We start from the raw sequence: 26,498 nt of genomic DNA, 5'->3' as shown, positions 1-26,498 counted from the left end.
CCCGATGGTAATCCTGCGGAGGTATACAAGCTGGTATTCCAACACCGGACAGACCTACTGCTCGGCGCATTCAACGCTTGCCTGAAAGAGAGCACTTTCCCTGCTTGTTGGACGGTGGCGAGCCTTGTACTGATCTACAAAGAGAATGGCGACCCCGAGATGCCGTCTGGCTGGAAAAGTGCTCGAAAAGCTCATGAGAAGTAGACTCACTGAACCGATACGCACTGCCGCAGATTTATCTCCCCGGCAGTTTGGCTTCAGAGCAGGCAGATCTACAGTTGATGCTGACATAGAAGTTGTTGATGCCGTTCGACGAGCGGAGGCACATAGCGCCGAACTTGACAGGTGGTGCTCCTCGTAACGCTTGACGTCAGAAACGCCTATAATTCTATAAAATGGAAAGACATTCTAGGCACGCTAGACAGTACTTTCCACTTGCCGGGCTATCTTTTACGGATATTGAGGGACTTTCTGAGGAACCGCTCCCTGCTCTATGAAACACAAGAGGGTCAGAGGAGAATGGAGGTCACGTCGGGGATAGCACAGGGATCCATCCTAGGGCCGGACCTCTGGAACGCTACTTATGATAGTCTACTTAAATTCGACATGCCAGAAGAGTCACGTCACGCGTCAGGTAGGCTAATGACAAACATTGGGGGTCCTATGTCTAATAGGCAACGTCTTCTGATGAGTTCAGCGCAGTCTGTCCTGCTCTACGGTGCAGAGGTATGGGCTGACGCTCTTCGCAAAGAGGTATATTGTAAACATCTCGCGCAAGTACAGAGACGGGGAGCTTTGCGGGTGGCGTCTGCGTACCACACTGTCTCTGAACCGGGCGTGATGGTGATCGTGGGAGTGATCCCCGTTGCTGAACTGGCACTCTAGACGAGTGGCAGTTCTCTTGGCAAAATGAAACTAGAGGCTAGAGACGGACTGTGCGGCTCATCGGTAACTTAGGTGAATGACTGAATCGGAAGCATGATGAGACTGGCTATTTCCTTACCCAATTTTTACATGGGTGCGATCTCCGGATTGTGTGTTTTGCAATGGAGTTGTGGACGACACTCACCGCACGTTTTTTTCTTGTGGAAGGTGGGATGGGGTTCGTCAACAGCTCTATTTAGACACAGGGGATCACTCTTCAGACAACATTGTCGAAGAGATGCTGAGGAGTGCTGGCAGGTGGAGCCATGTTGCCCATTACGTTCGGGTCCTTCTCGTTGTTAAGAAGATAGAGCTCGACCGGAGGAGGTGCCAGATAGGAGGGGGTTCCTTGAACTGACAGTTCCCTTCCTCATCTCCTCTCCCATTGGTGAAAGTAATTCCCTGATTTGAAGGCTCCGTAGGAGAGTGCGAGGACTAGCCCGAAGTAATGTGACAAACGGTTCCAGGCTAACTCTCTGACGATGGGAAACAGCGTGCCGAACCGGGAATCCAACCCTGTGCGCGTGAATGCATTCACCTACCCTACCCAAAAAAGGCCGATGTAAAGAAGGTCAGTCACTTGTCCTTGTTTGAACCGATCCGTCATCCTAAAATTATTATTATAAAGGCTGGAAAAGTTATTCTTATTATAAACAATGACAACCCCATGCTTCCTCATGTTTCCTCTTTGTATGTAGTTTCATCCATTGGCATCTCTTCCAAACAGGGAAAGAGCCAGTTACAAATTTTGTACCCTACGGAGTCTCAACAATTGATTGAAAAATACATGGAATTAGTTTTATTTTTTATTATTTTTATTTTTCATAAAATTTATCCAAAGTACGTCTTTCTAAAAGGTAACGAAAAACAGTCACGCTTTGTTAAGCTATTTGAATAGGTAAAAATAGTATCCTAAAATTGAAGTTGACGAACTACCCGTCTGAAGAATGAGAGCTTCATTTGGCAATAAAATGAGTTCTTTGGTTTTAATGCTTTCACTGAAAATAAGAATAAATGTTAGCAAAGATGGTATTGAAAAAAACTCTTTCTTGATTTACCCAATTCGACGCGGAGATTGAATGCTGGAAACAGCAACATTCAAAACATTTGGTAGGTTGGTCACCGTTGTCAAATCAACACGTTCCAGTTTCGAACCGATGTTCGCAACGTAAACATAAGTAGGCTGTCCAGACAATTCCCTAGATAAAAAGAAGATCGTTTCAGCTGCCAAATAGGGAAAAAAGGACATGAATCCATACCTTATTATTACCAAAACACGATCCTGCACGGCTTCTACTTTCATATTGCCATCTTGCAAAGTTTTCGTACTTCTTAGAGCTTTTGCTCGGTTGTAGGTATGAAGGTGGCTCTTAATAAATTTTCTCTCTTGCTTCACATTTACTTCTGCATAATTTTCAGCTACAGGCAGCCATGTTGACTTGTTAGTCGAAAAACCTGCACTGGTAGAATCATCCCACTGGAAGGGAGTACGAGCTGGATCGCGGGTGTACCAAAGATAAATGTCGGGGTTCGTGTTACACGCTTGTGGATCAACGGTGTCATTCCATGAGATGTACACATCAGTCATGCCAATTTCTTCACCCTGACAACAAGACAAATTAAGTTTAGCTGGACAAGCTACTGTTTAAAAAAAGGTACATTGTAAGTGACAGTCGCCCCAGGCATAACCATCATCAGCATGTTCAGCAGGTCAATCTTCTCCTCGCCGAATCGGCTTCCTACTCGAGATTTGTCGTGGTTACCCAGCTATAAAATTGAAGTGGAAGAGAGCCTTTCTTAGTTAATTTTGAACTTGACTGATATTTTGGACCTGGTACATACCACCCAATTGGCTGTACGCCCGGCCGGCATATTGTCCATCCACTTGTTGATTACATTTTTATAATCATTTGCGTTTGAATCGCCATTTAACTCTTCAATGAACAAAAAATTAAATGGGATATGGGCACCCTCGTGTGTTCCATTTCCATAATATTGCATTATAACATCGATAGGTGAATAAGCCTCCGTTAATAAAATCCTTAAAGAATTTCCGTTGATTAATATTCAAATGAAAACTTTTGCATTGGACTGGTTCAAGTTATCTCAAACAACATACTTTGTGTCACCGCCATGTTCCTTTTGGTAGTCGTCAGCTAATTTCCGCCACTGGTATACCATGTCAATTGTTTCCGGTTGATCCTTAGTGTAAATGTGATCAAGATATTCATAATCGTCCGTATCATTGGTCCAACCTCCCCAGGGCTCATCCAAAAAGTTTCCATTGCTGTCCGTTTCCTTTTCAAAAAGATGGGGGATGGCATCAATCCGGAAACCATCAGCACCACGGTCAAACCAGAAAGTCAACACATCCTGAAATGAATGAACGCAAAATAACAAGGTATTGCAGATTGGGCTGCAAATGTATCTACCTTCATTTTTTCAACGACTGCTGGATTCCTGTAGTTCAGATCGGGTTGCTTAATCGCGAACTGGTGGAGATAAAATTCTTGACGCTCTTCTCGCCATGTCCAGGCTGACTTTCGGAAAACACTGACCTGCGTAAAGAACCAGGATATTCACAATAAAATTTTAAAATATTTTTTCCTGTTTGAGTTTACTATTCTTGTCTTACCCAATTTGACGGTGGCAATCTATTCGACGAGTTGTTTGGATCTGGAAATCCGGGATGCCAGACATAGAAATCGTCATAGCCGTCCTGTTTGTTTAGAGATTTCTGGAACCACTCACACTCATCACTCGAATGATTGGGCACAAAGTCCAAGATAATTTTTAATCCGAGTTTGCGAGCCTCCGCGATTAACTCATCGAAATCTTCCAAAGTTCCATACTCTGGTTGGATATCATAAAAGTCCGCAATATCGTATCCAAAATCGGCCATTGGAGATTTGAAAATTGGAGAGAGCCATGTGCCTGTTACCCCAATTTCTTTCAAGTATTGAAGGCTTTGCGTTATTCCTGAAATAATATAATCAATATTAAAAACTCCATTGTAACCGGTCCCAAACTCGGTGGTGAAAGGATGAGGAATGGATAGTTTCAATATGAATAGGGTAGCTCAGGAACTTTGTAGTCTTGCGGATTGCCCACTGAAGAAGCTACCAGTACACCTGGCTATTAAGTATAAAACACAAATCCAAAAATGAGGGGAAGGACGAATTTAAGTTCTGGTACGGATAACCTGCGAGGGTCGTTTGACTTGGTGACTGAGTGGGAATCCCGTAATTAACAGCTAACCATGGGGCGGTTCAACGGCTAAGCGGCACGCTGACCAGAAGCATGGCTCCGCCTGCCGAACTTGTATCGTTGTGGCGACCACTTTAGCAGGTTCGCTTAGGCAGCGGATAAAGTGGACTGAGAAAATGAACCTTTTTATCATCGACCGCTACTCCGAAATTACCGCAGGTACAACATCTTACCACGCTTGTTGTACCAGAGAATGGTCGAGCGCTTCCCGCAATATGCGCACATAACTATGCTGCAAGTCGTAGACCAGTACCGCTTCATTACTTGCAGGGACACAACCCTGGCGACCATCAGGGAACGTGTCCTACTTAAGGCAATCGCGGAAACTATTGGCAAAGAGTCGATTAGGGCAAAGATGGCGGCATCAATAACACTACGCCACACTGAGGGTGCGAGCTTCAGCCGAAGCAAACTTCTTCATAGTCCGGCTGAATTTTCCGCTTAGGCTCGGACGAATTCCAAAGAACGTGTATCGAATTTTCGGAAATTGATCTTTTGCAAAGACAAGACATTCCCAGGCTCTACGCATCTCGAGCAACTCCGCAAATTCTAGCAATGATTAGATTGCATCTCCGTTGTATGCTGATATGTCGTTGCTCTAACTCAGAAGATGGTTTGAGTCACTGAAAAGATACATCATGGAAAATGAACTCACTAAAGTAAGGCATTACTAGAGTGATTCAAATCAGTTCTGACAACGCCAGCAAACGGATGAAGAATAAGAGAGGATTTTCAAGAACTATACCATCCTCGGTGAGACACCTGTTGTTAAAATTCTGGCTACACTGAAACAGAAAGTTGCTGTCGGTTGCGACGGTATAGCGAAAGTCATCAGATTTATCCAGAGCCCAACGTACGCGAGAAACCAGCGAAGTTCATTCAGATCACTCAACAAATCCTAACAGAGTGCCCAAAAAATGAACTTTTCGGTAAGTAAGCGAGAAAATAATGGGGGTGCTCCGTGGGGGTTACCCGTCTAGAATGCAGAGCATGCTGCTTGGATCACCGCCGGAGGTCCCTACCATGCCACAACGCTTAACATAAATTTTGTGGATGTGGAGCTCGAAGAACTGGAGGGGTCCTGGTCTGAATTGGGTGCAGAATTTCTGGTAACAAAAAAAACTAACTGTGTAAGTTAGCAAATAGCATAAACCAGGTCATTAGTCGGCCTAAGGAATTTCCACTCTTCCTCACTGCGGAAAGTACCTACCTTGATCTTCAAACGGACCTAATGCCAAACTCATAGGCACATGACCAATTATTTATATACCAACCCTCTACAAATTCACAACGTCCATTATTAGTGGAAAGGTTAATGCACACCTCGAGACCAATAGCATTCCATCCGAGGAGCAGAAAGGCTGCCGAGTCGAGTCAAGGGGTTACAAAGGGCAACTCAGTATCGACGGGGTAGTTGCAGCACTTCTGCATTTACCTAGGAATTCTGTAAGGAGCCCGTACTCGAGTTGGTGACCTAAAGGATGTTCTGCTGCCCGAATTCCTGCGACGCGTAAAGCTGGTACTGAAATCGCATTTCTCGGGGAGGAATAAAATAAAATGGTAAACTTCACGCTATCCTCATCTGTTTTGAAGTGTCACTATATGCTGCCCCCCAGAGTTTAAGAAGACTTGCTGTACTCCAAAAGAAAAATATTGCGTCATATGAAGTCACCTAACCGCGGGCTCATCAAAGAATTAATCCCCCTTTACATCTTCAGAGATAAAAACAGTTTGAGCATTAGACGCGCCACGTAACACAGTTAGCAACGAATCTATGTATTGACTATGTTCAACTGTCCACTCCGGTATTATGCTGACATTTTCTCTTTGAGGGAGAACTAACTTCACCCCAAAAAATAGAACTTTCACCAATTTTAGCTTTCTTAACAACAGTAGGCTTTGTTGAAAGCAAAACCTTACTAAAATCGCTTTACTATATCTGCCTATCTGCCTGCCCGTCTATCTACCTATCCATCTGTCTGTCACACGCTTTTTCGGCAGAAGATTGAAATAATGAACCCCTACGCATGCAGTGAATTACATTACTGCACATTGAACTTAAGGGGAGTCCCACGCACGGACATTTTTTTTTCACCGAATATGGTCATGTACTCTCCCATACGATGAAAATTTTTGAACGCATTCTTCACAACCGTATCCGCGAAATCGTTGAAACAACTGTGAATTAAGCCAGATTTGTCAAAAACTGCGGAACTACTGACGCAATACACGCTGCGCGGTTACTCGAGGAGAAACACCGTGAGAAGCATCGCCCTCTTTACATTGCATTTCTGGATCTAGAGAAAGCGTTTGACCGTGTGCCACACGAACTCATCTGGTATGCTTTACGACAACACTTAGTACCAGAAGAACTCGTGCGCTGCGTTCAATTGCTCTACCATGATCCGAAAAGTAAAGTTCGCAGTAGGGCGGGTATATCAAAAGCGCTTCGTATCTCTGTTGGTGTTCATCAAGGAAGCGCCCTTTCACCACTCCTCCTTGTTCTTGTTATGGACACCATCACATGGGATATCCAACGTCCAGCGCCCTACACACTGCTTTATGCAGATGATGTTTTCCTAGCATCTGATTGCAAACATGATCTCGAGTAATTTGTCCAAAAATAGAATGATCGCCTCATGCAACACGGTCTCAGATTGAATCTAAACAAAACTGAACTTTTGACGACCGATCCCCATGAAACAGGCACAATCACTGTCAGCGGCAGTGATCTGCCAAGAACTGAGCGATTTAAATACCTCGGATCAATGCTATCAGCCAATGTAGAACTGCGTTATGAAATTGCTTCACGCATTAATGCAACCTGGATGAAGTAGCATTCCACAACTGGTGTTCTTTTTGATTGACGTATCAACTAACATCTCAAATCTAAAATTTACCGCAATGTCGTCCATCGCTCTCTATGGTTCTGAGTGTTGGCCGACTATAAAAGACAATGAACGGCGTCTTGCGTAATGAAGACGAATATGTTGCGTTGGACTAGTGGCATGACACGTTTTCATCACATCAGAAAATGAGGATATCTGCGATCGTGGAAAACTGCGAGAGAGGCGTCTTCGATGGTATGGTCAAGCAGTTCGTGCGAACGAGAATTGATTCGCAAAGATGGTCTCTAATCTCTGAAATCTGACTTTCGACAAAATGGGCATATTGGATGGGTTGAATATTCTAATAAATCGTTCAACAACCAAAACATCGGCGAGTTGGAGGTCTCGCCAACTAAAGACTACGGACAAATACTGCCTCCACCAAGCATGGAAGAAACAGTTCGTGCACTCCACTGGCTTAAAAACCATAAGTCGCCAGGAACCGATGGAATTACAGTCGAATTAGTTAAATATGGAAGCGGCCAACTACACCAAGCAGCTCAGGCCAACTACACACACAGATATCACACCGTGCAGCAATTATAGAGGTATCATGTTGCCGCGTACAATCAATAAGATTTTCTCCGCTGTCTTGCTAGGCCAGGTAGCCCCACACGACCAGAACATCATTGACCCATCCCAAAGAAACTTCACTCCAGGCAAATCAGCAACAGATCAGATTTTCTCTCTGTGGCAAGCGATGGAAAAACTGTTGGAATATGGACATCAATTGCACCATCTTTTCATCGACTTTAAAGGCGCCTATGATAGCATAGCCAGGGTAAAACTATACACGGCCATTAGAGAATTCGGTATCCCAACGAAATTGATAAGGCCGACTAGGCTGACCCTGACCAAAGTGCGAGGCCAGATAAATGCAGCAGGATCACTCTCAAGACCATTCGATATCAATAACGGTCTACGACAAGAGAATGCCCTATCATGCATCCTCTTTAACCTGGCCCTCAAGAAAGTGATCCGTGATGCTGAGGTAAATGCAAGAGGTACGATCCTCTTTAAGTCCACCCAACTACTGGCCTATGCTGACGATATCGACATCAAGGGGAGAACCACCCGAGACGTACAAACTGCCTTCATCCAGATCGAGCAGGCGGTGATTGGCGCGAGATCTTAAGCTGCACATTAATGAAGGCAAGACAAAATATATGGTGCCAACGTCAGCACCGAAAACCAACCAATCAACAACATCGAACCGCATTGGTCAAACGGGAAGAATAAAGATAGGAGAATTAAAACTTTGAGACCGTGGACAATTTCTCCTATCCAGGGTCAAAACTGACAACCGATAACAGCTACAATGATGAAATCCGCGCACGGTTGTTGTCAGCTAACAGAGCCTATTTCAACTTACAAAAACTATTCCGCTCGAAACGTCTCACCATAGGGTCAAAGCTCTTACTGTACAAGACTATGATCTTGCCAGTCTTCATGTATTCCTCGGAGACTTGGGTTCTTAGCAAGAAAAATTGCGAACACTTGGCCGCGTTCGAGAGAAGAATCCTCCGAAGAATTTTTGGCCCCCTACATGAGGATGGACGATTCCGTAGCCTACACAATGACGAAATCTATGAGCGATACCATGACCGTTGTGGTTAAAATAGATAAAATCCGGCTCAATAGGTTACGGTGGGCGGGTCACTTAATCCGCATAGATGAGGATGATCCAGCCCGGAAAGTATATAAGGGAACATCTATGGTAGAAAAAGAAGACGAAGTAGACCTTGCCTGAGATGGAACTATGGGGTAGGTCAGGACGCCAGGCAGCATTTAGGGATATCGAATTGGTGGACCTTGGCACAAAACCGGGATGTCTTGAGTCCCTTATGAAGGCAGGTCTAGTCCGGATACCTTGCAAAACCCCCAGCAAATAAACGGTTCCATGACCGTATAAAATGTTATTTTCAAGTATTTTGCAATATGAGAAAAATGATAGGCACATGAGTGTATTGTATATCTAATACCAATAGATTATCATTATCAGCTCTTCATTTTCTGACGTAATTGCTCGATCAAGTATTTCGAAAAACGAAAAGCAAAATTACGCAGAAATCTTCGAATTAGGCATATCGAAGTTATTCTAAATTTTATTTTAATACTTTCAATATTATCAAAAGATAATGTTATCATTATAGCCAGTCAAATAAGTTTCAATAATTAGGCTGAAACCCACTGTGATTTCTAATCTTGAAAAATATTGATCTATTATTATTATCCAACAAACTTATTCGAAAATTGTCAATACTGAGGAGCTGCTGTTTTTATGTAGCAAATGAAGTATATTAAAGAGAACGCTTAATAGTATCTAGGCCGCTCATCAATTCAAAAAGTATGTCATTTTCTCTCTAATAATAACAATTTCTCTTAGTTTTAGGACCTGAATATTACAAGCCCTTTCTCTAGCTTCATAAAGAGAAGTGTTCAGCAGGTGGGCTATTAAAAAAAGCGTAACCCATAAAAACTAGGTAACTATTTGAAAAAAAAAGCAACCAAATCCACAAATAAGTTTCGTGAAGGCATAGTCTAAACCTTGCGATAACGCATAATCTCAATTATCAAAGCGTACAAATATTGACCATTTCCGGCAGAAATGATTAGATAAGTTATATAAATAATTTTCTCCATTACTTCTTTTGAAGATCAATGCCAATTATCAAAAATTAAGACTAGAATTATCTAGATTAAATAAACAATAAGGTAGTTGTTTCAGCGCTTCAGTCCAAGGTTCGTTTTTAAGCAAAACAAAACAAAATGGGAGGAAAACTTCAGATTGGTAATAGCCTTGAAATCCCACCAAATAGCCTGTCTTGACAGTTAATTTATATAACTCGGAATTGATAAATATAGTATATTAAATAATATATAAGCAGTAGCGCTCCGGTTTCCAGCAGACATCGTAAGGGATGGCTGTTGACCCTGTTTTTGAAACGTGTTATTTTTCACGCCATAAAAATTGAATAACAGATACCCTATGCCGGAAAATTAGTAATTTCGAGATAATGTCTAGATCTTATACTTCCATCAATTAAAATTCAGAAAAAATTTAAGTCAGATCACTCTCTTTATTAAAATGATCCATTTTATATACCTTTTTCTGAAAGCGAGACCTATTTGACTTATTAGGACAAACATTTTGAGCCCTCACTCACCCATGTTTCACTCAATATCAGAAACAAGATCATTTTCGAAACGTACTAAGCAACCCATTTCATTTGATACCCCACATGGCCATACTTGGTAAAAAGGAAATTTAACACCCCTTTCGCATCCATGGAGATTTTACACAAAACCTTAAAAATAAAAACCCCCTCCTTCCTCTGCCAAAATTTTCAAGCGACTGCAATTGTACACTTTTCGACTTCCAGTTGGCCAACTGATGAAATCACTCGAATGAACACGCGCTTTTTGTCCTTCAAGCGGTCTCTCTTCTTGGTATTAACCACCCCGTATAGCAATATACACTCGCTTTTAAGCTTTCTAAAATCCGAACTTCCACTCGCACCTCTATAAGATTAGCTTAGCTTTGCTTCCAAGATAGGCAAAAATCCCAAATTGGCATCCAACAACACATTTCATTCCTATGTGTTATATATGTTCAGCAGGCATTCTACAAGGTTCACTCCTTTCAACCTCTTTCTTTTCCCTGTTCACTGCTGATTTTCCTTAACCGAGTCCTGACCATAATCCCATCAAAATATCACAATACGCGTATAACCTGGTCCTTTACACGTCCAGCAAAAATATTTCCACGGCGAAGCCCCTCCTTTGAACGAGCTTTACCGATACTTTACCCGCTGGAAATTATCCCTCATTCCCCAGGATTGTCAAACAATTCTGTTTCGTGGCAAAATGAGGATTACGACGAAAATAAAGAACGACATTGGCACCCTTTCTTTCAAATCTATGATCATGAAGTCCCGCCTTACCCACGTATTTCATACTTCGAAAGTATTGAATAATGCAGACAGTAACGGAAAATCTTTGTATACCGTCCTAAAATACAGCGCCCCAACGCCAAAGAAAATAAAACTGTTCTGTTACAAACAATTCATCAGACCACTCCTCATTTTTGGCTTTCCAAATAATTACCATTAATTTAAAAATCGATTGTGAGACAATCCCCTTATCGCCCAGGTTATGTAGACTGGTAACGTTGCAGAGAATCTCCTTTATACTCATCTATTCCCTCAAATCCTCTCTCCAATTTACAAAACCTACCCAGTCTTAGTATCGATCCCTAGCTCCTAATCCCCAACCTTTATTCTGCAATTTTTCCATTCTATGCCCCGCCTCTAATCCCACCCCTGTTCCAATCTAAAATTTTGTTAAAATGTCAACGAGCCTAAGCGAAGTAAGATGGTAGGACTCTGGACAGTACTCCTCTCCCCTTTTGGCAATGTATTTTTGTGGTCTGGAAAGCCAGGTGGTATCAGAAGCGCACCCGGAGTCGGGTTGTTTCTGAAAGCTACCGCAAGCGCCGCTCTATTGATCTGGAAGCCGGTTTCTAGCAGATTTTTGACTGCAAGATTCTGGTCCAGCTTAACGAGCATCACAATTGTACAGTATTAAGCACCAACGGAGACTTTCGATATGCTGGGGAAAGATGCTTTCATCGAGCAACTACGCCCAGTTCAGGGGAGGCTTTCTAAAGGTAAAATTGTAATCGTGATGGGTGATCTGAATGCCAAGGTAGGCTCTGACATCACCTTGCTCGGGAAGCACGGTCTTAGCGACCGTAACAATAATGACGGGAGGTTTGTGGATTTCTGCAACTTCCACAGCCTCGTCATTGGTGGAAAATTGTCCCAACACAGAGCCTGTCATAAGGTGAGTTGGATTTCAACTGGACGACACCGTACGAGCAATCGAATTGACCACTTTGCGATCAGCAAGAGATTTAGGAATTGTCTCCTGCATGTGCGTAACGAGAGAGGCGCTGACATCGGCCTCGAAGGGGATCGCGATCTGATGGTCTCTTACTTTTGCTTGCTCGTTGCGTCCGCCATTTCTCGCAGGGTTGGAGAACAGTGACTCCCCAAGCTCATTACCGACCGCCTGTAGGATCCAGCTGTCCCACAGTAGCAAAGCTTGCTGATCGAACGGTAGATATACTCAATAGCCCGAATGAGAATATCGATGAACATTGGGTTACCACGAAAAATGCTCTTTTCATGGGTGCTACACAGATCGTTACCCATATCCTCAAGGGCGTCATAAAATCTGCTTGACTGCGGAATCGTGGAAGAGGATCGCTAAACGGGAAGGGATGAAGGCTCAATTGACTACTGTGAGTAATAGCGGATGTGGCGCGCTCAAACTCCCATACCGAACGAAATCTCGGGAAGTTCAGAATAGTGTAATCAGTGACAAAAGAGGATTTACTATTGCGCTGGTCAGGAACGCGATATGATTTCAGAACGGCCGTCTTCTCATCCACGATGATGAACAACTGAAGTTGTGGAAAGAACACTTCACCACGATCTTTAACCGTATTGCATCCGAAGAGGTTTCTCCTCTTGTAGATGAAATGGCTAGTCATCGAAACTCAAACTCTTCCTCCAAGCAAGAGAGAAATAATTTTGGCCGTCCATGAACACAAACAGAGCAAAGCTGTTGGGCTTAACGGTTTCCTCGTTATTTATCGCTGTACCTAGATTTACTGCAGATCTGCTAATTCCACTCCCAGAAAATGGAACAAAGGATGATCGTTGAGACTCCAAAGAAGAAGATCCGTTTTGAGTGTAACAATTGAAGGGCTATCTGCGTGCTCCTTGCCGTCCTAAATATAACGGCCAAAATAATCCTGAATACATCGAAAAACCTCCTGAAAGTTTTATAGACAGAGAGTGGGTTGGTTTCCGTTCCGGATGCTCCTGCATTGACCACATCAACACCCTACGGATCATTTTGGAACAATGGGAAATCAATAGCTATTATGAGAGCGAGAAATGATGGCGCAAAATGTCACTTGCTGCACTGGGGGAAAATCTCAGAGGATTTAGAGGTCCAAAGCGGAGTAGACCAGGGTTGCATTCTGTCACCGATGTTATTTCTTCTTGTTATGGGTGACGTTGCCGGACGACGTAGAGGGCTCGCTATTGACATATGGTTGCTCTCTCACCGGGACACTAACCATGACCAAATTACTCTGAATTTGGAAAAAGGGTCATATAAAGTTAGGATGAAAATGAACGAACACAAAACCAAGGTACTCTGAAGGGTCATCGCACTCTTCCTATCTGCATTGATGAGCGGAGAGAGAGAGCAGCACCGAACCGATTTCGCTGTCCAGTCTCAAATCTGGAAATGAAATGAAATGAAAAAAATGAAAAACTTGGCTGGCGCACAGGCCTGGCAGTCCTAAGAACTGTGATCGGAGGACGGAAGTGGCAATGAATAGGATACAGACTAAGGAGGAGCGCAAATTGCACTGCAGGCTACCCCATGTAGTGGAATCCACCCTCCCAAGATAGCCGACGAGTGGGTCACTCCGAGAGTGTTCGGCGTAGATCACTAGAGGAGGAATGTGAGCGCCACTGGCAGTTGTGGGGAAAGTTGAAACGCACTTCAGGTAACCGCGAACGATGGCGCGTAGGTCTGGTTTATGCACTATACCCCACCAAGGGGTGAAGAGCAACTGTATACATGGACAACATCCCCGCCTCATCCATAGACGAAGAGGGCCATTTGAAGCATTCACGAATCCCCTTTCAACGCCTCAATGACCACGGGATTGTCATCAATCTGGTAAAATGTGTTCTCGCTGTGCCTCAAATATTCATTCTTGGCCTTCTGTTCAGCGCCAACGGTGTTCGCCCACCACCAGAGAAGGTCGAAGGCGTCTATAATTATACGAAGCCGAACACCGCCAATGAGTTGCTCAGTTTTTTAGTGTCATCAACTTTCACCATTTCCTTCTCGTCAACAACGTCAAAGGAAAGGCCAAACTATGCTTCACACGCGCAAGGGCACAAACGTGTATCCAATGACAGCGTTCGAAAGTCTCGAGTCAGATACGGGTAACTTCTTATCAATTTCACCCCTCTTTGAGCATGTACACATGGACATAATCGTTATAACATGCTTACAGGGCAAACGATATTGTCTCATATATGTAGGGAGATTCTCTAGCTATTAAGAAGTTGGCACTGTTGCTGGGGCATCCTATAATGGCTGGATATGTCGTTTCGGCATGCCTCTTCGAGTGACAACTGATCAGAGAAGACAGTTCGAATTGCATCTGGCGCAAATATTTAGAAGCTACTACCGCTGATCATGTTTACGGCCAACCTCTTCAGCTTCCTGGTTAACTGCTTACGCTGACAAATATCAACAACCAGGATTCGGTTTCGTCCATCACCGAGCTGCATTGGCATTTCCCGCAGCTTAGGCCAACGAGCAAACAACAGCATGGTGAACCCAAATCAAAACACACACACAATCTTCAAGGAGTTTGTCTATACCAAACATGGCTTCGTAAGGCAAATGCCGTATGATGGGCCCTTTCCTATTACCAGCCGCTCAGAGAAGATTTTCCTTTCCAACATTTATGACAGGCAGGCAAATATCTCTATCACCCGTTTGAAACCTGCGTACATACTTGGGAAGCAGCTAGGTGATTAGTGGCAAGCCATTCCTACTGATGACGCACAAGCTCAACAACAGCTTTGCAGGACGACCTACTGCCAATGACACATCCCAAAAGATCAAATTTATATCTTTTTCACTCTAAATGTTTATAATGACTTTATCACTAACAGGGAAGTGCTGCGGCGGGTAGCACCATCTGTTGACAGAACAGGATCCGCGCCTCACTTCGAAGTTTGTGGGCAATCCTTGACATGTCCTTCGAGTGCAATGTCACCCACGCTTCCTCTCTCCTTCTGGGATGAGCAGCAAACGAAGCCGGCGATCGAGAAGGACTTCTTACACGATTAGCGAACGACGACGGCAAAGCGATGGCCATAGAGAACCATTACTCCTAAGGACTGAGCGTACGGATGCGACAGCTACCGAGAGCCGCTCCGAATATCGACTTATTAGTAAGTTCCTTTTATACTACGAAATATACATATATTAATTCAAAAGTCAAACATGCTGTTTTAATTTAATTTAAATACTAAATGATGAGCTGAATCTTCGAACGAGCCATCCAAGTTAATGGGGATCAGACAGAATATATCAAGCGGACAACAGATTTTGGAACGAACGCCAAAAAGAGTATCACAATGGAAGCGATCTGAAAAATGACCTCGTGTCGGTTTGGAGTACTGAATCATAAGGGTTGCTTTCCCTTCTATGCTTCTCGAATTCGAAGAAGCGACAGTTGTGCTGCGAAAACTGGTGGTGAAATATCTGGGAATCATTCTAACTTCCTTCGAACAAACATGTAGAGATAGAGATGAAACGAGCTCTGACAGCTTATGGGCTGTGTAGGCGGAGCTGAGGGATCCTAAGTCCACATCCACTTGATGTTAGACCGGACCAAATGAAGAGCACTCACTCTCACGTTTTTTGGTCCACGGATCCCTCGCCTGGGGCATGGCACCCAAGCATTTAAAAAATATAGGGACAAACGGTTTCGTCCAGGGCAGAGGCAACTCGTCAGACGCTGCCTCACCTCTTCCCTGGAACAGATGGAAAACGGTCCATGGATATATGTTGCTATCATCAGGCCGATGTTCGCTTATGCATCCGTAGTCTGGTGAGTTAAGATGAAACAAAAAAGTTTTCGCTGTAAACTAGCCACACTGCAAAGAACTGTGTGCATGGGAATCATCAGTGCCATGAGCACCACATCCGGCGCAGCTCTGAATGCATTACTCAATTTGCAGTCCTTGGATTTCTTTATTCAGAGCACTGCAATGAGAGCAGCTCATAGACAAATTCGATTAGATCTATGGAAAAGCAATGGGCGTTAAGGGCACAGAGCATTGGAAAAGTCATTACGAGAACTGAATCTAGTTTTCGTAATGCTTTCCGATTCTCACATCCTCATACATCTGTTTGGTACAAGATATGATATTATCTTGAAACGGAGAGAAAACTGGGCGAACCAGAAGAATGCGTGCCAGGATATACTGACGTCTTCTACACCGATGGTTCAAAGACAGAAAATGGTTCTGGAGCAGGAGTCTGCCTCTCGAATAAAAACGAGAAGTGGGCTTTTCCTTCGAGACAATACACAACGGTCTTTTAAGCTGGAGTGTATGCGATCCCAAAGGCGACAACCTGGATGATTGATGAGCGGTCGAAGGGCAGGCGCATCGCAATCTGTAACGACATTCAAGCTGCATTGAGGGCGTTGAGTAGTACTTTGGTCACTTCAAAAATCCTTTAGGAATGTAAAAAACGATTGAATTCTTTTTCTAGGTTCAATACGGTGGATTTACACTGGGTACCTGGTCATTGAGTTGTAGAGGGAAATGAAATTTCGGATCCCTTAGCAAAAGAGGCAAATTTCCCCATGCAACGACCGGAAACAGCAATTGGGGTGTCGGTAGCATTGACTGGAAAGAAGCTTCCCATAATGACATGCGGCGAAGCAATAATGCTGCTAGACAGGCCAAAATTTTCTTGTCAGAATCAAACAAACATACTGCAAAGTTTATCCTGTCGAAAAGCAGAAAGACTTGCAGAAGTATTATGGGCATTCTGACGGGCCATAATTCACTAGCTGGACATATGTTCAGGCTAGAAATTATCTAAGATGATATGTGTCCATCCTGTAATGAGAAAGCGGAATCCACGGGAAATTTTCTATGTGAATGTCCCGCCTACGGATGTATCAGACATCAAATTTTTGGTGCTGCTGTGCTCCAACTGCAGCGGGTAGCATCACATCAACTAACGAAAATCCTGCAATACATAAACGAATCCAGGATATTTCGTTAGACGGGGGAATCGAGTACAATGGACCACTAAGGTCTGACTGCTCTGAGGCTTTGACTCTCCCTCACCTCAAACACAGACACGTACGCTAACTGTACAACCGGGAGGCCAAGGTTGGCCATAGGTGGTTCCACTATTGAAGAAGCGGATCAATTTGAAAATTTTATATCACTGAGTAGGTCAGGAAATTTCTTTCTCTCAGAAAAATTCTTCTACACATTATTGAAGATACTAACAAAATCTACATATCTCCCATTTCTATTCGGCACCCCAAAACAAAATATTAGTTTGAAAGAGTCCCAGGGAGACTTTCCTACCTTTCATTTTGAATTTGAATTTAAGTTTGATAGCGTATCACGGGTTTGCTACTAACAAAAAAGACAATTGACCTTCGAAGCTTCGATACTCCAGGGGGAAGGGTCAATTTTTTTTACCTAATAAAGTAAATTTTTTTTTACCAACTATAGTTATGTGGAGTATCAAATCAAAGGTCTCGATCAGTATTTTCCGAAGGCGGTCTTAATTTTGACATTTATTGGAAATGTGGAGAATGAGGGGGGTTGAGAATGTTCATTTCTTTAACGGGGCCATTCTCAGAAACTACTCAACCGAAAAATCTAAAAGAAATCAAGAGGCTCCCACTATATGGTGCCTAGACTCCGTTAATAGTAGTTAATAATATTATATTTCTATAATTTTTTGTAATTGGTAGCAGAACCCCCCCCCCCCCCCCCCTTAAGCATAATCCTACCAAGTTTGGTGAAAATCGCACTATTCCTAACAAAAGTATAATAGGTCAAATTTGTTACTTCTTTGCAAATTCAGACTTTGAGTGTCAATATCACTTGAAAGTAGATAATCTCACATAATATATGCATATATTAGTGCTACATACTAATGGGACAAATGCACGCTCAAATCTCTTTATAAAAGAAATACACAAAACCTTTCATTCCTGTAGCGTCCAACTTCCGTTTCCCCGACTTGTTTATGAAAATAAAATAACGTAAAATAATTTATTAATCCAAAAAGGAACGATCTAATTAACACGAAGAAAGAATGTGCGGAATTTATATTTCAGAAATGTTCACATAAAATTGTTTTCTTTTTAACTTCCGAGCAATTCGAGCTTTCACAGATGATTTATTTTGAAGACACAACTCAGATTCGTTGGGATTCGAAAAGGCGCAATTATTTTCTTAGCATTAAGTATCACGTCAATAGTTCAGCGAAAACCCAAATAATAATAAAAATAACTCCAATCAGAAAGAAAATGCTGATTCACTTGTCGCAAAAAACAAATTTCGTTGCAATCATGGATTCGTCATATTGTTCATGCAACGCGTACGAAATAAAAAGAATATAGACAACAACAGATGATGATCACTAAGCAACACCATTATCTTGAATAATTACAGCATATATGTAAGTATGTACACTGGGATGTGCATTCTTCTCAGTATCAAATGTCGTTCAAATAATTATCAAAGGTACATACATATATTTCATATTCTAACAAAAAGATTATGATTAAGTCGGTTTGGAGAATAAACAATGCAAAGAGAGGGGTAGAAATCATTGTTCGTAGCATAGGAGTGAGAAGAACGCCGATCAAAGTAGTATTTTTTTTAAACACAATTTGTTACTCATTGCATTGCATGACTAATTTTAATCTGAGATCTGAGCACCTTCATATAATGCTGTTGAATTAAGAATAAATAAAGTGGATACCATGCAACTATGATGTCAGAATTCCTGTTTAAATTTGAAAGGACCATAAAGACTGTAGCGCCTCAAGCGCACCTCACTTCAGGTGCCAAAAGGTCTCACCACCAGGGGCGCTTATTCGGTTAGCAACATAACAGTCGAATTGGAGCAACCAAATGGCTGGCGTCGTTATTGCATACTTTATTGTACTTGGAGTTGTAACGGAGTTGCGAATATCAAACGGTATTGCTTTGTATGTTAATTCCAAAACTAAGTCTTTTTATTTTACCGAATCCAGTCAAGCTCTTACATTGGTGACGTTCAGACGAGGGAAATAACGCGAATCAACGTATCGTTTGCGTATTTCATGCGTAATTCACGGATTTTCCGCTTCAGCCTTACTGCCCTGTATGCCCCATTCAGCATGGCGGAGGAGAAGTTCGATCATGCCCACAGCTCTCCAAGTGACCAGTAGGAGAGCGAAATCAACAGCCTAACTGCTTTTCGGTTGTCTCCGATCTGGAAAGCGCTGCCAGTTCTGTGATTTGCGCGTGCAGAAGCGGAATTCCGCACACACCGGATGACAAAGGACGATCTCCAGTTCGACAAAGTAGCGGGCGAATTGGATTCGGAGGTTTTTGCCAAGTGGCCAAAATTACTGAGTCACCGCCACTCACTGGCCGATATCGAACAGTCAAAAACAGGATTATTACTGCTTATGCCGTGTCAGAGAAGGTTGAACTGCATGAGCAGCATACGGATCTGCAACTCGGAAATCAAACACTGCTTCTCCGCAGAATGAGGATAAAAACAGGTAACAAAGTTACCGACGCCGTCCTCAAATCGTTGTGACTGCAACGCCTACCAGATAGCGTCCATGCCATCCTCAGCATATCAGAAGCTACGAATGTGTCACGGTTGTCGGGACGACCGATGAGATCTTAGAAGTTCAAGTGCCCAGTGGCCTCCAGCGGAAGAAAACTTCCGAAAGGAGTTGGCAATCGAATGGGTGCGAACCGATTCCCAAGCCGTCGCGATACCAGCCGGGGTAAACGCGCGGATTCCAAAAAAAATCGGGAATTATATTCTAGCTCTTTGTGCTATTTCAAAAGGAAATTCCGAGAATAGTAATAATAATCGTTGGTGCAACAATCCATATTAGATCAGGGCCTTGAAGTGTATTAGAGCACTTCATTCAAGACCGTAACGGTACACTACAGGATTATAGTACCCTATAGGAGGCAAGGTGGTCAGTATTGCGCTCGCCCGAGATTATTACCCTAATTTGATTCAGGTATTCATTCGCAGCTGAGTCGACTGGTTTCCGATGTCAAATCACGATACAAACCCCACTGCCACTAGTGAGATTTGAACCGTGACCTTCCGTACGACACCCTTGTGTTCTAACCACTCAGCTATTCGGACAAATTTCGAGAATACGCACGAAAAAACCTTGTTCTTGGGTTTCCAGGGGCGAGTCATCGGAAAACTAGTTACCGCGCTTGCAGATTCTGCGGTTGGAATCGCCATCAAACAAAGTCGCCTCGATATCCTTAACAAACATACCGGACTGAAGTTTTAATAGATACGGGTGCGGACGTATCAGTTGTCTCGCCACCGTGAAATATCAAAGCCGGCGGCGACACCAAACTTTTCGCCTCCAAAGGATCGTGTATTAGCACACACGGCCAGCAAGTGATCACCTTGGTCTGCGCAGGGAATTCTCCTGGAAATTTTTCATTGCCGACGACCAGTGGTCAATCATTGGTGCCGATATTATTAAGAAATATGGCCTAATAATCGATATCAGAAACCAACAAATCGTTGAACCATACCCTAAGTTGTCATCGCGTGGACTCTTGGCCTGTGTGGAGTATCGATAACTCAACGTACCACCAGCTATTCAAAGAGTTCCCCAACAAAACAAACCCCGCCGTTCAAGCCAATTGCCTACATGGAGTCCAATACCACATTGTTAACATCACATTGTTACCAACGGACCGCCCGTTGCAGAGTGACCTCGACGTCTAAAGCGCGATCGACTGGAGGTAGCAAGAAAGGAGTTTGATTACATGAGTTATCGCCAACCATCGGACAGGCTTTGGGACAACAAGGACGGAACTTGGAGGTCATGTGGGGATTTCCGTAGATTAAACGCGATAACAACCCAGGATCGATATCCAATGCGACACAACATATCGTCGCCGGACTCAACAAAAAACGCGTTTTCGCCAAGATTGACCTTCAAACAGCGTTCCACCAAATGCCAATCGCCTATGGAACGCCGCTCAGACCTTTCAGCGCTTCATGGTCGAAGTGTTGCGAGGGCTCAATTTTTGTGTGCTACGTCGACGATATCCTTGTCGCGTCTGCAATTTTTCACCGGAAGCTTTCAACCTCCGAACATAAATACAGCACGTTCGACAGAGAGCTGTTGGCCATCAACTGCAGCATTCGACACTTACGTCAGTTTTCGAAGGGCGTGTAGTTTGTTATCAAGACGAACATAAGCCGTTGATCTAGGTGTTCAGGCAAAAGGCCGATAAAGCATCGCGTCGTCAGGTACGCTACCTGATGTACATAGCCGAATTTTTAACCAACATCGTTTACGTCGGGGGAGAAGCAAACGTGGTAGCTGACGCACTCTCGCGCGTTGACGTTATTTCACTACCAACAACGTTTGATACTGACGAAGGACCAACAGCTCCAAAAAGCGTGCTGATAATTCAACATCACTCATAGAGCAATCAGTGGACGTCCGACCGTTCGCTTCAGCCGCGCTTCAAAGGCGTATATTCAGAAGGCCATTCCACGCTGAACGCGATTATCGTCTGACCAGGCATGCAAGAGGACATAATGTAATGGACTCGTAACGGCCTACGTCGACCAGCATACAAAAAAAAACCGTCGCAGCCATTCGACGTGCCCGACGGGAGATTCGGGCAGGTTCACTTGAACATTGTGGGTCCCCTTCCCTTTTACGCGGGTACAGGTATTGTTTGAGGATGCTGAACAGATTCTCCCGTTGAAAGCCACACCGCTGGCAGACCAGTCTACCGACTCCGTTGCTGACGCATTCGTCGCGACGTGGGTATCGTGCTACGGGGTGCCTAGGGTTATAACCACTGATCAGGGAGCTCTGTTTGAATCGTCACTTTTCACTGCCTTAGCCAAAACACATATCATCCGGCATCAAACGCGCGATCGAACCATGGCACCGTCCTTTCAAGACTTGAACGCATGAGAGCTGTTATTCGGCACCCCATTACGGTTGCTAGGTGAATAGTTCCTGGGTTGGACTCGTCGAGAGTGATCCCAGCGTATTTCTCAGCCAAATCTATCAGCATCTCAAACAGGTTCGCCCAACGACCATCACTCACCGCACCAACCGAACCTCATTTATGCAGAAGGACTTAAAGTCCTGAACACACGTCTTCTTTGGGGTGGATGCCGCAAAAAGATCGTTGGAAAAGCCATTCACTGGACCTCACCGCGTCATTCACCGCATTTTGCCCGTACTGTTCAAGGTGGACCTTAACAGGCGACAGGTAAATATTTCTACCGAAAGACTGAAACCAGCCTTCCTGGAATACGACGAGGACAATCCGTCTTTCGAACTAAGGCCCAGCACATCACGAATTTAGGATGCGGATTTTCCGGTCCAATCGCAACTGCATCTAGGCCATCAATTAGAAACTCCAGTGCAAAAGCCACCCAGGACTTCCCAACTAACAAAAAAGGTACATGCAGCTCCTCTGCCAGCGGCTAAGTTTCGGCCCACGAAGAAGACGTCCTGATTCGTCTCAGGGACACCCACACCAGTCAACAGACCAAGTACTTCATCGTGGAGTCAGGTCAAACCTCTGATTCCAGCTCAAGCAGAGGCAGTGCTGACTGCAGTCGCAGAACACTTGACCCAGTATCTGCTATCTTGAGTCCATTCAACCCACGTCCCCAGCACATCCCCACGAACTGCAGCGTATTACAAAGGATCAGCCCCTAAGAAGGGCTACTTCTACAAAAATGTATCTTAGGTGCTTAAATTTGATTAATTTTTGTATGGATGGGGTGAAGTTTTTACTATTCTAGAGTTTTCAACATACCTTTAATATCGCCGATACCATCGCCATCACTATCCTTGAACGATCTAGGATATATTTGGTACAAGGAGCTTGACTCCCACCAATCTTTTTCTTGGTCCAGTAGCTGCAATTCCAATTCCGAATGGAAATTCGGATATGGTCCAGCACTGATCAATGCAGGGAAAACGATACCAACTGCGAATATTAGTAATGGACCCATCTCGTGGGTTTTCCTCGACTACACTAAAACCTTTCGAACCAGGGCTTAGACCCACACTAACTTTATAGAAAAAATGTTCCTGGAAGAAAGCCCAATGAGCACTCTTATCTAGAAACAAACGAGATATTTCTAATCGTATGTAACATGTTTATATATTAAAACCTCACACTTAATGTTGTTCCAAAATTATCACAATCATTCTTCTGTTCACATATCGATTGGATCGCGAATGATTTAAAATATCATAATCTAAGCACGACGCATTTCCTAGTATGGCCACCTAAGGTGGGGAATCTATGCGCAGTCTCAGTGTACCCGGGTTTTATGTAATATATCGACGTAGATCAACAAGTAAATGACAAAATAAATTGAATTTAATAAAGTTATGATTTGCACTTAGCTACTGAATACGCGACAATAGAGCCTGATTAGATTAGATTTGGTTCCATCTCGCGAAAAACGTTCAACTCTAGGTTGTGTGATACACTGTTGGGCACAAATCTGTTTGTCTTCAAGCAAATACAAATATAGGGGAGAATGTTGTTCAAAGTGATGCCAATGACAGCCCGTTTCAATGTTTTTGTCATTTTGTAAATAGCTTGAATTTAGATACATGTATCTATTTCTGATAAACTTAATATAAGTCCATCTATTTGTAAAATTTATTTTAGTTTATAATAACTTAATGTTATATGTAACTGAACATAAAATTACAGATGCCAAAAATTAATTAATCTAATTAATCTATAATACCTTCATTATCGTGAGCATTTGAAAATTTATTGACTTTTAAAATTTTTTAAAATGCAACCCTTAAAATTTATTATCCAGAGATATAGTAAACCAAAAATGGGAAAATGCTCTGACTTCATCAGTGTACTTTCACAGAACAGTATCTTTTACAGTACAGCAAAATTTTAATAGAATTGATGTTACAATCGGGAGAAGATTGAAACGCATCTATCACAGCAAAAATTTATTATTCTCAGCAATAAAAATAGAAGTAAGAAATGGATAGTTTTGTGGGTGAAGATTATTAAATATTACAAATGGAAACTATTTTTTCAGGAATATTATCTTGTAATGATAAACTTCAATTTTTTTCTTGAAAGATTAACAAATAAGCCAACAATTATAATATGTTCTGAAACTTGGAATTTACAATGCTATAATTACTACCAATTAATAAAATAAATCAAGCTGACAGTGTTGTATTATATATTAAATAAAATTTCAAAGAGACTATATAAAACCTGGAATATGGCAGGTTAAGGACTCACCTAGAATCAAACTGTGAAATTGAAATCTCTACTTTGTATAGATCACATGATCTACCCAAAACTGAATTTATACAATGCCTAAAAGAGTATTTGATTAGTTGTCAAAACAGCAAAAATCATTTTATTATTGGAGATTTCAACATTGATCTATTAGAATTAAATCTGATAAGCCTGGGGCATCTAAGTAATCTTTTCATGAAAGTTTTCATCCCCTGTTTCAAGATGTAACAAGACCTTCTGATAATGGAAGTGGAGGGTCTTGCATTGATAATATTTTCATTAAAACTAGTATTCTTGTCTTTGAATCTATTTGGATAAGTACTGTTTTTTCTGATTATTATACTCCTTTTGTTGCAATTAAAGAAAGAATTGATAATGGAACCGATCATACTTGGTATGGTATTAATTATAAAAAAAACCAAGAATAATTGCAAATAAAAACAAACGGAATGAATTTCTGCTTTATGATATCAATATATCGATTGAATTATTAATAAATGAAATAATTGTTGTATCTTCAATTCCAGATACAAAAAGACTGATATTAAAAATAATTCTAAGAAGTATTGAAAACTATATCTGTATGTATAGCGGAACCTCCAGCAAACATTTTTAATTTATGTGTAGAAGTTTCTGTGTTTCGAAAAAAGCCGGAGTAGTGCCAGTTTTTAAAACCAATGATGGCAGCAAAGCTAAAAGCTACAAACCAGTTTCTTTAATTTCTAACATATTTGAAAAACTCGTTTATGAGAGAATCTTTAAATTTAAAAAAAACATAATATATTATCTAGAAACCAATTTGGTTTTATTAAAGGAGTAGGAACCAAAGATGCCTTAGCTTATATTGTTTTATATAATTATTTGGATAAAAGTAAACCATTTATAGCAACTTTCATTGAATTAGCAAAAGCGTTTGATACTCTAAATCGTGAATTAAATAAAATGCACTGTTATGGAATAAGAGGTAATACACTAAAACTACTAAGTAGTTACCTAACAAATATACAGTAGAGAATAAGAGTAGAAATTATATTTAGTGACTATAAAGAAATTAAAACTGGAGTGCTGCAAGGTTCTCTATTAAGTCCATTACTTTTCTTTCTATACATATGTGAATGATCTGCTAACAGAAATAACTGATAATAACCTGGCATATGCCGACAATGCAGCTGCAGTAACTGAAGCTGAAACCTGAGAAGAAACCAAGAATAAAATGAGCGAACTACCAGCTAAGATAGATACATGGCTTCCAGCTAATGCACTTACTTAGGATGTTGACAAAACCGTCTATAAGACATTTGACACGCCCCCGAAATATATATGTACATTTATAAAATTGCAGAAGGTACCCCTTGTCTATCAATTTTAGACTAGACTACAAGTAGTAAACAAAAATCTAATCTCTTAGAAATGGTACCCAACCAAAAGTCAGTGTTCAAAGTTCAACCAAAGTTCAGTGTTGACGCTGAAGGAAATAATTGCGAGAGACAACGAGAATATTCGATTTTTAAAGGAATACATCAAATCCCGCGTAATACCGAAGTCCCATCGCATTAAGCTGAAATCGGGTCGCAATAATAGCTAATTAGTTCTAAAGTTAGAGCTGCAACACGTCACCCTAACTCTTAATTGTCTGTACACTAAACAGACTAGCATCGCGTTACAGGTATACAGCACTCACCTCAAGATGGCAAAAGAAGCCCCAGAATCGGGTCTGGCAATCGAGCAACCAACCGCGAAACTACACCAGGCTTTTTAGTGTGAAATTCTAAAGAGACACCGCGTTCTAAATAAAAAAATGTCCACTCTAAAAAACGAATCTAGTCCGCAAGAAAATAGTAATAACGTGGCGCATATTGATAACTACGAAATAAACAAATCGGATATTGAGCTGACCGATAACGAAATGAGGTTTGTTAAATAACGGGCTTCCGTTCGCAGTACACCCAACCAAGGTTGTCGACGAAAACGGTGTTAACATCGAGGTAGGTATAAAATCCTTTTATAACGACACTAAGGATGAAATTCGTTTAGGTATAAGTAAGTTCATAAGAAATAACGTGCCGCTGAAAATTTGTTAACGCGGTTTAAAAACAACACGCGAACTTCGTGATAAACCGCTATATTTCTCAAGGTGGAGAATGGAGAAGAACAATGTCCATAAAGATAAGTATGACCAGGCTGTTTTTCGGAAGCTGGAGCGTGGAAACTTCTTCGAATT

General features: G+C 42.2%; 1 protein-coding gene across 2 annotated transcripts; it reads right to left on the bottom strand.

Moving 5' to 3' along the window:
• Window positions 1-1,784: 1,784 nt before the first annotated feature.
• LOC119653554 (maltase A3-like) lies at window positions 1,785-23,457 on the bottom strand. 2 transcript variants are annotated; one of them, XM_038058266.1, is made up of 10 exons: window positions 23,165-23,457; window positions 22,799-23,105; window positions 3,560-3,903; window positions 3,357-3,482; window positions 3,044-3,297; window positions 2,767-2,965; window positions 2,584-2,691; window positions 2,184-2,527; window positions 1,983-2,123; window positions 1,785-1,922 (listed from the first exon to the last, which is right to left on the bottom strand). In XM_038058266.1, exons 2-10 carry the CDS (start codon window positions 22,995-22,997, stop codon window positions 1,811-1,813), a joined length of 1,827 nt encoding a protein of 608 aa, XP_037914194.1. In that variant the 5' UTR covers window positions 22,998-23,105; window positions 23,165-23,457; the 3' UTR covers window positions 1,785-1,810. The 2 variants fall into 2 exon arrangements, with proteins under 2 accessions (XP_037914194.1, XP_037914193.1); XM_038058265.1 differs by having other exon boundaries at window positions 22,799-23,457.
• Between the last annotated feature and the right edge of the window lie 3,041 nt (window positions 23,458-26,498).

This window comes from Hermetia illucens, chromosome 4 (genome assembly GCF_905115235.1).
Source record: "Hermetia illucens chromosome 4, iHerIll2.2.curated.20191125, whole genome shotgun sequence".
NCBI classification, from domain to species: domain Eukaryota; kingdom Metazoa; phylum Arthropoda; class Insecta; order Diptera; family Stratiomyidae; genus Hermetia; species Hermetia illucens.
This window is presented reverse-complemented; position numbering and strand designations above follow the sequence as displayed.